This window comes from Canis lupus, chromosome 23, assembly GCF_048164855.1.
Source record: "Canis lupus baileyi chromosome 23, mCanLup2.hap1, whole genome shotgun sequence".
In the NCBI taxonomy this organism is placed as follows: Eukaryota; Metazoa; Chordata; class Mammalia; order Carnivora; family Canidae; genus Canis; species Canis lupus.
This window is the reverse complement of record NC_132860.1, coordinates 41,368,948-41,381,782: the sequence shown is the minus strand read 5'-3', so window position 1 is coordinate 41,381,782 and position 12,835 is coordinate 41,368,948. Positions and strand designations below refer to the sequence as shown.

The 12,835-nt window shown below is 39.0% G+C and overlaps 1 protein-coding gene across 1 annotated transcript; it reads right to left on the bottom strand.

Annotated features, from left to right (window-relative positions):
* Window positions 1-3,985: 3,985 nt before the first annotated feature.
* LOC140615591 (tripartite motif-containing protein 64-like) lies at window positions 3,986-12,278 on the bottom strand. Its single transcript, XM_072795435.1, has 7 exons — window positions 12,144-12,278; window positions 10,118-10,532; window positions 9,256-9,351; window positions 8,355-8,585; window positions 7,526-7,548; window positions 6,089-6,186; window positions 3,986-4,696 (listed from the first exon to the last, which is right to left on the bottom strand). The coding sequence occupies exons 2-7, from the start codon at window positions 10,526-10,528 to the stop codon at window positions 4,203-4,205; spliced, it is 1,353 nt and encodes a 450-aa protein (XP_072651536.1). The 5' UTR covers window positions 10,529-10,532; window positions 12,144-12,278; the 3' UTR covers window positions 3,986-4,202.
* Window positions 12,279-12,835: the final 557 nt, after the last annotated feature.

Below are 12,835 nucleotides of genomic sequence, written 5' to 3'. Positions count from 1 at the left end.
TAATTCTCCCCTTCCCTAATTTGTTCTTTACAATTAAGTTACTAAATCCAGACCAGACTTTCATAGGATTTCCAAGAACTGAAATTATAAAAAAATGCTTTAGTGAATATCACGTGCTTCCTTGTGCTCTTTAGTGTTTAATAAAAGTAGTTGAAAAGGAATGGAGAGTTACTTCACAGGATAGATACTAAATTGTCTACTAAAATAGCATACCAGTTTGTGGAAATTCTCTTTATTTTATAATGTAGTTAACCCTAAATATTATCAGCATTTTTATTATTTAAATTTAATACCTAAACATTTTATTTATCAAACTAATGGGAAAATGGAAATACCATAAGTGCCTAATAACGCATTCTCCTCCCATTACTTGTGTGGTATGGATTCACTTGGGATTCTTCATTTATGAATTCTCATCATATTTGCCTATTTTTTCTAATAGGTAATTAGTCTTTATCTATTGATTTGCATTATGTTATTTTCTATGTACTTTTATTTGCCCACTGTTTTGCAAATATTTTTCTTTGACTATGAAGGCTTGTATATTACAAAACATACAGAAAATTGAAAATTGTTGACATACTCATAAAAATAATTCCTGACAAGGAAGGAATTTCGGTAAAAGGGTTATGAGATGGAGCCCCATGTCGAACTCTGCACTCAGAGGGGAGTCTGCTTGAAGATTCTTTCCCTCTGCCCCTCCTCCTTCTCTCTCTCTCTTTCAAATAAATAAATCTTTTAAAAAAAATTTCTTAGAGTCTGCTTGTAATTGTCTCTCTCTTTTCTAGAATTATAGGAATAAGACAACAAGCTCTGCCTGATATAGCAGGTCTGGGCATGAGTAGCAGCACCAACTCATCTGTTAATTGTGAAGATACAATTACAGTTATAAAGAAAAAAGGCTAACTTCCAGTTATGGAATGAATAAGTCATGGAGATAAAAAGTACAGCACAGGGAATACAGCCAGTGATACCGTACAAAGGTCATATAGGTACTGATGGTACCTATATGGTACCAAGCTACCCTTGTGGTAAGCACAGCCTAATGCAGGGAGTTTTTGAATCACTATGTTGCACATCTGAAACTAATATAACGTATGTGTTAACTACATTAAAAAAGAGAGAAAAGGCTTCATCTCACTTTTTTTTTTAAGATTTTATTTATTTATTCATGAGAGGCACAGGGAGCGAGAGAGAGGCAGAGACACAGGCAGAGGGAGAAGCAGGCTCCATGCAGGGAGCCCGATGCGGGACTCCATCCCAGGTCTCCAGGATCAGGCTCTGGGCCAAAGGCGGCACTAAACCACTGGGCCACCGGGGCTGCTCTACATCTCACTTTTTAAGAAAGCCTCCCAAATAAGATGTTTTGTTAGGATTCTCTTAAATCAGCAAAAACAATCTGATCTCTGTCCCAATCCTCGCTGGTTTTTGTCTAGAATGCAAGAACAAAATTACCTTTCTACAGGTCTCCTAAATCCAGCACAGAAATAAAGAAAGTGGTAGTCAAGGCTATGTGTCTCAACTTCATAAGATCATTTTCTTTCCACATTCTCTTCCATGTCAATTTTTACTTTTTGTTTTATGAAATAATAAAAATTCTAGCTATATAAAAATGTGGCCACGTAAAGAAATAAATATCTTATTTTTGCAGATGAGAAACCAAGGAAGTCCCAGATTTTAAGTATAATAATTGCGATGTTTTGTAGTGGCTTCACCTTGATTTCATTTCAATTATAAGTTCTAGGTTATATTGATTCTAATATCAGTATTCAAACCTGAAAGGTGGAGGGAGTGAATGTGATAAATATGTCAGGAGTACCAAGTATAAGATACTTGTGATGTGGTGGCTGAGAAAATTTCCAAATAGAAACACAAACTCTCCCTGTCTTCAAAAATGATACGCAAATGCTGAATGTCTTTAAAGTAGCCAATTCTCAGCCTGGGTGGCTCAGCGGTTTAGCGCCGCCTTCAGCGCAGGGCCTGATCCTGGAGACCTGGGATCGAGTCTCACATCAGGCTCCCTGCTTCTCCCTCTGCCTCTGCCTCGCTCTCTCTCTCTCATGAATAAATAAATACAATATTTTTAAAAAATAAAAGTAAAGTAGCCAATTCTGCCTGTATGTACAAGGAAATCTAAGGTAAGTAAGAAGAATGCTAAGTTTCTTTGAAAAGGAAGAAAAATTAAGATTACCAAACTTAGGATACATTTGCTGTTACTCAGTAAAACTTTAGCATTTGATTAAAAAAACTCAGGAACCACAGGGAAGAATAGAAGAGGAGGCTAGACTCAAGCTCCAGCAGGTAACATTATACAATTTGAGATCACTTGGAAAGAGGCATCGAGTCAGAAAGCAGCTAGCAATAACGGTTCTCTCTACTCATCAATGCAGTGCTACATGAAATACAGAAGAGAGAAAGCTAACTTAGAGAATCAGTGTGCTAGACTGAAAGAACAATGGAACATTTCTGATAACTATTTTCAAAATCTGGAGAATCACTTCTGTCTTAGTCATCCATTTAGGGGTGTAAAGATAAGTAAGATGCTCCGGCTACATAGCTCTCAGTTAGCCAGGCTTAGAATAGATAAACGCTTGGCACTTTGACAATGGTGAAAAGCAGAGTATTCCTCTTGAACACTGAGACCTGGTCTAACCTTGAACAACACCCTCTTTTGTTGAGGCTCCCTGTTTCTTTTTTCTTTTTTTTTTTATTAAAAATTTCTATTTATTTATGATAGTCACACAGAGAGAGAGAGAGAGAGAGAGAGAGAGAGGCAGAGACGCAGGCAGAGGGAGAAGCAGGCTCCATGCACCGGGAGCCCGACGTGGGACTCGATCCCGGGTCTCCAGGATCGCGCCCTGGGCCAAAGGCAGGCGCCAAACCGCTGCGCCACCCAGGGATCCCGAGGCTCCCTGTTTCTCACTGATCACAACCTCTTGGGATTTCTTCTACTGTGCCAGTCATTTCATTTTTCTCTTTTGAAACAATGAAAATAAATCTCCTTTGTGCTCTGTATTCAGAATTCTCGGATATTTTTTGTAGCTTAATGTGCTATATGGCTAATTGTGAATCAATAGGAAGGGAACAGAAGTGCTGTGGAAAACACCAGCTCATTTCCTTAAAGTCAGATCACTTTGCCCCAGATATTTTTTGCAGCTTTCCTGCTGGATGGGACATGGCAGCAAATTGGAATTTTACAGACACATAGATAATAGATAGTTGTTGAACGAGTATGTCAGTTTTCCTCTTGACCTCCTCTCATATTTGGGCAGCCATGCAAGAGGAACACATCTGTGAACTCATTGAAATTTGAAGGTTCTTGTTAGATCAGATTACCCCATCCCCTAACTGGTCCTAAGTGAGGCTTTCACTTGCACTCCTGGTCTGTGGAGTCAGAAGGACTTCCTTAAAAAGCTCTTGTTTCAGCCCAGATGTGATGAGTGACTAGGGGTTAGAGAAATGATAATTGCAGATACTTGAATCTATTCAACTAGGTCAGACTTAAAGAGAAAACTAATAAGCACCACTTCTTTTGCTTACTAAACTGAGATGCATACCACTGCATTTCTTCTACTCCAATCTGGTTCAAATATACAAATAAAACACATTGCTCACAATGCAGAGGAGCCTTGGAAACACTATGCTAAGTGAGAGAAACCAAATACAAAGAGTCACACATTCTGTGATTCAATTTGCATGAAGTATATATAATAGACAAAAATCCATAAAAACTCTAAAGAGAGTTGAGGGTTGAGGAAGAATGAGGGGGTGTGATCAGGGAGTAAGTATTAATGGGTTCTTGTTTCTTTTGGAAGTGATGGAAATGTCCTGGGAGTAAAATAGTTATGATAGTTGCACAATTCTTTAGACATTACCAAAAACCACTAAATTATGTACTTTAAAGGAATGACTTTAATGGTATGCAGATTTCATCTCACTAAAACTGTTAATAAAGAAGAAAAGGCATTGACTCTATTCCAGAAAATGCTCCAAAAAATATAAACAACTTTATTAAAAGAAAATTTAATAAACAAATGTATACATTCAACATGGTTATGCCATTTTACAAACATATAACAGTTCTGTCTCTTAAGTCACAGCGTGCTCCAAGATGGTATTCTCGTTACCCCCTGTGAAAAAGTTTCAGGACAGGAAGTCCCTCAGACATGGGAATTCATCAAATGCTCATGAAACTTGATTTTTCAGGGGGCACCAAAGCAAAGGAAAGGCTTCAGAGGGAAAGAGAAGGGGGAAGGAGGGAAACTATATATGAGGGAACCTTTGGAAACATCATAGAAGCTCACAGTTCCATTGTCGTAATCCAGAAACACTCCAATCCGACCCAGAGGCCTTTTCACAAACTGGATTAGGGTTGGGGAGTTGGTGGAAAGACTATAACGATTGTTTATCTTCAGAGAAAACAGAAGAAATGCTTCTTCAGGGTGAAAAACAGCATCAGCATCGCTGGTAGAGGAATCTTTACAGACTCCCAGGATCCAGCTTGGTGAGTATGTGAGGTCCACCTCCCAGTAATGCCTACCACAGGTGAAGACCTGAGGTCCTGGGGCTGCACAGCTCTCAGTACCCTGGGGCTCTCCAGATATGTCTCGTTGGGTGACTCCAGGCAATGTACTTCCAGGCTCCTTAGAAAAGCGCATGTACTGATTGGTGGCTTCCTGAATCAGAACATTATCCACTGCGGAGAGGCAAAACTGAGGTCAGCAAATGGGATTTCCATGTCCTGAGGGCCAGGGGCTCCCTACCCGCCAACTACACCCTTCATTACCCCTCCTCCAGGGAAACACAAAACAGAGTAAAGAGAGTTCAGACTCTGAACTGTCTATGAAGAACAAGAGTTGTTACTACCTCTCTATCTCTAGCACACAGAAACCCTTCAATCATACAGAAAAAGGAAAGCATCCAGACATATTGTGAACTGGGAAGCAGTCACTGACTGTCAATCTGGATAATTTATTTCAGGACACACCTAGGTTTCTTTCTTTTACTTTACTTTTTTCTTTATTTTAGAAAAACTCTTCTTGTGTTTTTTGTCTTTAATACTATTTAATAAATAGCACTTAGCTATTATGTGGGTCTTCTCTGGGATATAACTAGTACCTGTTACATTTTTCAAATGTCAAAAATTTGATAGAAATCCACATATGCAAAATTTAGAACTTCTGAAAAGAATGTTCTGGTTTTACATTATCTGTTCACACCCCAGATTCAGTGGAATCCCAGTATCAGTTCTCTGCTGTCTAGACTTGCTCTCTACTGTAGGCCTACTATGGTTGAGCCCTGTTCACATATCCCTTGCCTTTTCAGTGGTTTTGAGATTGATCTAATAACATTAAAATTATTCTGCCAATGGCAATTTTGGTCTTTCTCCATCAAAACTTTCTGAGTTTATAAGTAATAACTGTTCTTTGAACAATGCATGATAAATGCACTCAAATATGAAACAATTTAACAACCACCAATGCCACACCCAAAACTTTCAAGAGTAGAATAAACCAAATAAATATACAAATATTGTTTGCTACTCTGAGAACTAAATATTCTATCTCTTCCTAACCACATGACCAACCTGATTGCTTTTCTCTTGCCCTATTTCTGTCAGGTGTAACTAAAAATATATGTCATGCTTTGCATTTTTGGCAAAGTATAAGTTGGAAAATTTAGTCTTGGTCATTGTTTTTTTTTTTTAAGATTTTATTTACTTATATATGACAGACACAGAAAGAGAGAGAGGCAGAGACAAAGGCAGAGGGAGAAGCAGGCTCCATGCAGGGAGCCTGACATGGGACTTGATCCTGGGACTCCAGGATCACACCCTGGGCTGAAGGTGGCGCTAAACTGCTGGGCCACTGGGGCTGCCCTAGTCTTGGTCATTGTAATATGACTATTTTTTTTATATTGTAATATGACTATTAAGAGAAAAGAGATAATAATTTTGGAAAGTCATATATTACCTTCATATCAGGAAAAAATAATTTATTTTTAGGAAAAAATAAAATTAAAAGGGAAGTAGGCTCATTTCCAAGAACCAAGGATATGGAGGCCTGATTGCCAAAGCGCTGTCTCTTACCTCTGAAGTTGTTCAGTATATCTAGGATTCCCGTGATGCTCTGTGGAGTGAGCTCTGGGTTCACTGGCTGAGGCTTTTGTACCTCCACCAATTCAGTCCTGTATAGAATGACATCAGTTATATTTCCGAGCCAAAGGTCAATCACACAACCATTAAAAAAATTCAGTTTTTATTCAAGGAGTTTTCTTTTTTATTATTATTATTATTTTAATTTTTATTTATTTATGATAGTCACAGAGAGAGAGAGAGAGGCAGAGACATAGGCAGAGGGAGAAGCAGGCTCCATGCACCGGGAGCCCGACGTGGGATTCGACCCCGGGTCTCCAGGATCCCGCCCTGGGCCAAAGGCAGGCGCTAAACCACTGCGCCACCCAGGGATCCCTATTCAAGGAGTTTTCATCAGAATTCTCTCATTTTAGTTAATTGGGTATACATTATATTCTACACCCTTGGGGATATAAGAAATGTGACTGTTTTTCTAAATTTCAATTCTATTGAATTCTTCCAACTTCCCCATTCTTCTCAGATATTATTCCATTTCTAAAATCACTGAGAATCATCCCTTCCCTTCCCTTTGCTCCAACCTCAGGTAAAGCAAAGATCCTTGGGGTCTTACAGAGAGCAGCATGTTCAGCTCAAGCCTTTGGGATTGCAGTGTGCAAGTAGTCGCCAATGATATATTCAGGAAAGCCCACTGAATCATGCAGCTTTACTCTTTTCTATCCAGCAAGAGATTCTAATTCCAGTCTGACAGCCTGGTCCTGAGGGCCTGAACCCCCAGTGAGCACCAGGAAGCCATCCCCTCTGAGGCCTTGCCTATCTCATAGATGTCCTGTTTCTACTGCTGGGAACAAAATCATGACCCTTTCCCTATTCTTAGGGAATCTCCCTCTTTCCTGTCTTTTTCACATCCAAGTCTCTAGGGTAGGGACCTCTTCTGTGACATCTTAGAAAGATTCCTTCAGCAAGATTTCTTGTGATGAGGCTGGAGAGGATGGAGGAAAGGGGAGTGGATGAACAAACCCCAGAATATCATGTGGTTTTTAAGTATATTTGAATCCAGCCACGTAAGAAGAAAACTTCTGAGACCAAGGTCTTCGGGCTTCTTTTAAAACACATAGAAAGTAGGAGTGCCTAGGGTAGCATAGTTGGTTAAGTGTCTGACTCCTGATTTCCACTCAGGTCATGATCTCAGGGTCCCAGTTTCCAGCCCCAAGGCAGGCTCCATGCTCAGCAGGAAGTCTACTTAAGATTCTCTCTCCCTCTGCCCCATCCCCTGCTCTCTCTCTCTCTCTAAAATAAATAAATCTTTCTAAAAAACTACAACAACAAACAGAAAGTAGCCACAAAGAATGATGTTAAGAGGTCAAAACATGTACATCCACTTTATCAACAAAAGACTTCATCAGCAATCAGAATTTATTAGGGCAAACTCACCTTTGCAATACATTTCCCAAGTCCTGCAAGGAAAAAAAAAAAAAGTAACATTAATCATGAGGGTTTTATTCTTTTGTATCTTCTCTAGTATTTTTGTTCGTTTAAATAATGTATTTTTCCCTTATTCTCCTCTAAAGAACAATCAGAAACTACCTTCATAATAGAACCTACACTAGAGCATGACAGGCTTCCTCAGGATGTATTAAGGAAGGAGGGAGGTTAGGAAGGTAGGTTTGGAGGTTAGGGATGTGTAGTGATGCATTATGATTTAGGTTTTCACTTCACTCATTGCCCATCGTATTCCTAAGAAGAAATCTGACATTTATGATAACAATGAAAGCAAAACAGAGAACTTAGATATAAAAAAAAATTGTAGAGTACATTGAAATTGATTACCAAATTCTACAATTCTTGCTTAAGCAAAAGATAAAATCTCAGTATCTTCGGCAAGTTACTTCTGGGGCGGAGGGCGGGGGTAGAACAGAGAGTGACACTGGATTAGGAAACATAAATGGAGGATTACTGCAACAAAGCTGACCTTCCTTTGCTTACAGGTTTTTTTTCTGATTTTGGATAGTTTATCTGCGTGGTTAGTACTCCTGATTACACAGCGATAATTTTATCCTAGGCGTTACTAAAAGATGAGCAAAAAATCTCCCGAAGATTACCAGGATATGAGGAAATAAATGGTTGGAGAAACAATGATGCAAGTCAATGAGCATTATCACTTAGCTGAGAGTAACGGTATATGTGGGCAACATTTTCAATGTCAAGGCAACATTGCCCAAAAAAGCATTCCTGCCTCTGAGGATGGACTCTCCCTTCTCACCTGGAGTAGCTCCATGTCAGGCTTGTGGCACATGTCAGTCAGCTCTCTGTACATCTCTTTCAGGCTCTCTTTCTGTTGGGTCATTCTGAATTCACTTTCCTTGAGTTGTCGGAAAATCTCCTTTGCTTCTTTCGCCACTGTCTCCAGATGGAGTTGTTCTTCCTCATGGAGAAATAGATGAATCTTCTGATATTCTGCTTTGATCATCACCTTCCTTAAGGCCACATAGTCCTGAAGAGATAGTAGATGTAAAGGGTTACATATCCTCACTCTCAACAGAGAGTACTATTTCCTTAGTGTCATCAAGAAAGTGCTTGACAAACTTTGTGCCTCACATCTCCAAGTGTCTTGGATATTTGCTGGTCCTTTCTGACCACCCTGTCTCTATGTTCTTAGACTCCTTTCCTGTTTGAATCAAGCCCTCTAAGGAGTCCCAGTATCTGTCTCTCTGTGATGCTCTGTTAATTATTTCCTTTCTTCCTGGAACCTCTTTTTTTCTTTTGTTCTTTTGCCTGATTTTTCTAAAAATTTAAAAATATTTTTGTATATACCATATTTTATAGATTTTTAAATGATTCTCTACCTTTCCTCTAGGTACTATCCTATTGCTCTCCTCTGTTTCACATCAAATGTATGATGATGTTTTCTTAAACTCAGTGTCTGAAAAGGTCCATCCAAACTTTCAAGGTTGGACCTATCATAGCCTAGTTAACTCATATGCTAGCATTCTTGGCACCAGCTTTTATTGGCCTGTATATTTGTGATTACTGATATATCATTTGAAACTACTACTTTTTCCTGGAAAAAAAAACATTATCTTTATTTTGTAACTTAAATTAAGCTAAAAGTCTCAACTAGCATTATATCAATCTGCATAAGAACAGAACATTTTCATTCTTACCTCAAATGACTCTATTTTGCTAACTTCTTGATTCAGATTGTTTTGCATTTCCTGAGTCATATTCCATAAAGAGCCCATTCTCTTCAGAAGTTTCTCCTGCAAGATAACCGTGAGCTTTAACAACACAGAAAATGATATTATAGATCTCATTTCCTTACCTATGGGAAAAGGTAGTGGCTGAGAAAACTGTAATCTTGAGTTACCATGGAGTGGTCAGATTTCTTTCCATTAATCTAATTTGATTCCAACATTTGGGAAATCAGAGATGACAAACATAGTAGAGATTTGCGGGCACTCTGTAGATAATATAATCCATTTCCTGATAAATTAGTGCTCAGAATTTTATATAACCTGACTATGAAGGAATCAAGCTTGCATCAGAAGCCACTGTTCCTGGTACTGGCCACCTGCTCCACAATGGCATCACCTGCACATATTTGGACAATGTTTCTAAGGACATGCTTGAGGCTACTTGCTAGAGGCTCAACATAGTTATGATTATAACATCAAAATTGGTCAACAGCAGGGTGTCTGGGTGGCTCAGTCTGTTAAGCTTCTGCCTTCAGCTCAGGTTGTGATTCCAGGAACTTGAGATCGAGCCCCATGTTGGGCTTTCTGCTCAGGGGGAGCCTGCTTTTCCCTTTCCTCCTCACTTATACTCTCTCTTTCTCAAATAAATAAATAAAATATTTTAAAAATTGGTCAACAGCATTGAAAGGACGCATGTACATCTTGGTGTTTCTATTGAAAAATCACCTTCTCTGCCATTTCCACTCACATCAACTTCCTCATCACTTTCTTCATCTTTCTCTCAGATTTAGAAGCCTAGAAGATTCCAAATTGCTTTAGAGGCTTCACTTACCCTGTGTTCCTCAGCAGCCCACTGTACTGAACAGTGGCTATGAGCCACGTGTTCTGGTGATTCAGAGCAGGACACGCAGAGCAGGCGCTTGTCAGCCTCACAGAAGAGCCCCTTTGATTCTTTGTGCACCACACAGATCTGCTCCACGAAGCTGTTGACATGGTAAGCTCTGGCATGTCTGGCAAGGGAAGCCAGCTTCTTGAGTGTAATATTCGTTTTGAAATCTGACTTCTGTGAAATTCCCCTGCATTCAGGGCAATACATTGGGGTTTGGGCTTCCTCCCAGCAGAGGCGCAGGCAGGGACTGCAAAAGCTGTGCCCACAGTCAATGGTGACAGGATCCAAGTAGTAGTTCATACAGATGGAGCAGATGAGTTCATTCTGAAAGGCTTGCAAGGTGTCCAAATCCATGTTTCTGTAAATTAAAAAAAAAAAAAAAAACAGAAGAAAAAGAGAAAGTCATTCTTCTGCCCCAATAAGGAAAAGAAAAAAGCCTATTTAGACTAAAGCTTGTCTGCTTGAACTCTATCTAATTACCTACCAATTTAACCCCAATACAAATGAGGCATGGTAAGTATAGAAGCTTAGGCTGATGCTGTGAAACAAATGAGAAAATGGGACAAGAGCATCTTCACCATCCTTTTTGTTTCAAATAGACCATGTTCTCAATCAGATTTAAACTACATGGACAAACTTAAAGATTGGGGAGAGAGTCAAAGTTAGGATGATTTCAGAATTACATTTCTTAGCTGATCAGTCCAGAAGCACATATAAAATCTCAAGCTCTCCCTCTAGCTCCATAAGGCCACAACTTCAACACACACACACACACACACACACACACACACACGGAATTATCTTTATGTTAATAGCCTCTATGCATCCTGTCTCCAAACTGACAAGTGCTCTCTTCTAAAGATAAATAAAATTTATTAATTTAAATTTGTTTAACTTGATCAGTGTTAACTTCACCTTTGACTTCTGAAACTATAGTCAGTTGAATTTATGCTTCTAACTTTAATAACAAAACTCTTCCTTTCAGGAAATAAAGTATAAAAATTGTCTTTTGTCTCTAGTTCAGGAAATAATTTTTCCTAGAGTCAATTCAGATCCTCGGAGCATCTTCATATCTTGAACTGGTGAATGTTCAAGCTACAGTGCTAATTAGCAACAACTAATCTTTTTTTTTTTTTTTTCAAACAAAAAAGAAAATAAGCACTGGGATTTCCTTACTGCACTGAATACAGAGATGCAGTCAAATGAAGCATGATCAATTCATCTTTTTCATATTTCCCTGTGGTGACCAACGCCACTTCTTGGGAGTCCTTACCGGTTTGTTGGCTCTATTTTGAACACTTTTCAAATAGTTTGCAAACTGAAGGGGGAGGGATAGTAAATAGACTTTTACAACAAGTTTTCTAATTCATTCAGCACACTAAACTTAGGTTGATGGGTGTAGAGACTATTACATGCATACATTATGTTGAATATTTCGGGGACTTTATGGGTTTCATAACTGCATAAAAACTGCAGAAATCTCATGGTGCCAAGGTGGCTCAGTCAGTTAAGCCTCCACAACTATTGATTTTGGCTCAAGTCATGGTCTCAGAATCTTAGGATCAAGCCCCCATCAAGCTACACACTCAGCATGGGGTTTGCTCATCCATCTCACTCTGCTTCTCCTCCTGCTTTCTCTCATTCTTTCTCTCTTTCAAATAACTAACTAACTAACTAAATAAATAAATAAATAAAATCTTTTTTAAAAATCTGCAGAAATGTCTAGGACCTAAAAAATTTTTTAGCAACACAAAATGTAATAGAATAAAAAACAATCAACTCAATATAACAAATATTAGTATATTAAAAATGCTCTAATTACAGATATTTTAAATATTGACGCCATTTTAAATAACTAGGAAAACTATTTCTTTGCTGGGACAAGACCCAAGCAAGACACAGCTAAATTGAAAGTATTTGTATAAGAGAAAGTAGGTATGAAGATATTCACTGTAAATTCCATACTCACTGGCCTGTGTGAAAGGTTTGGAAGGTTTGGAAGGTCTGTCGATCTCAGGGGTCAGTAGGGACTCTGCTCTCCAAAGCCTGGCAGCTGCAAGTTCAGTCTATCCCAGGGAAGAAGTCCTCCCTGGATGAATGCGCTTTTTATATGATGAGGCTTGCCTAAGGTCACACCTACTTCTTGAGATTGGCTGTTGTCTTCAAAAAGAAGCGGAAGTGGCTGATTAGGTTAAGTGGGAAGGTATTAAAATGGCTACTTAGAGTTTATAGAGAACAACACGTGAGCGCTAATGTCCTCACGATCTGGACTTGCTTTGGGAGATGATGGAAGAAGTTGACTTCACACAGGTCATTCAAAAAGACACTTTAACTGAAGCAATTGCTTCATTAAGTGATTTTTTACTCAACAAGCTTTAAACTCACAATTTTTAAAATTTGTTTTCTTACTCTTTATTTATATTTTAAAATATTTTATTTATCTAAGAGAGAGAGAGAGAGAGCAAGAGTCGAGGGAGGGGGAGGGGGGAGAGAGAGAAGCAGACTCCCTACTGAGCAGGGACCCCCCTCCCCCATTTATGAAGTGGGGCTTGATTCCAGGACCCAGGATCATGGCCTGAGCCTCAGGCAGACATTTAACCGATTGAACCACCCAGGTTCCCTGTTACTCTCCTTTTTAAATTTATAATTGCTAGTTAAGCT

Excerpts from the sequence above, each read along its gene's own strand:
- LOC140615591 (XM_072795435.1), bottom strand. The coding sequence starts at position 10,528 with ATGGATTTGGACACCTTGCAAGCCTTTCAGAATGAACTCATCTGCTCC. Across the intron at positions 6,187-7,525 it reads TTGGGAAATGTATTGCAAAG|GACTGAATTGGTGGAGGTAC; the intron begins GTGAGTTTGCCC and ends CATTCTATACAG. Across the intron at positions 4,697-6,088 it reads TATACTGAACAACTTCAGAG|TGGATAATGTTCTGATTCAG; the intron begins GTAAGAGACAGC and ends GCCTCTCCGCAG.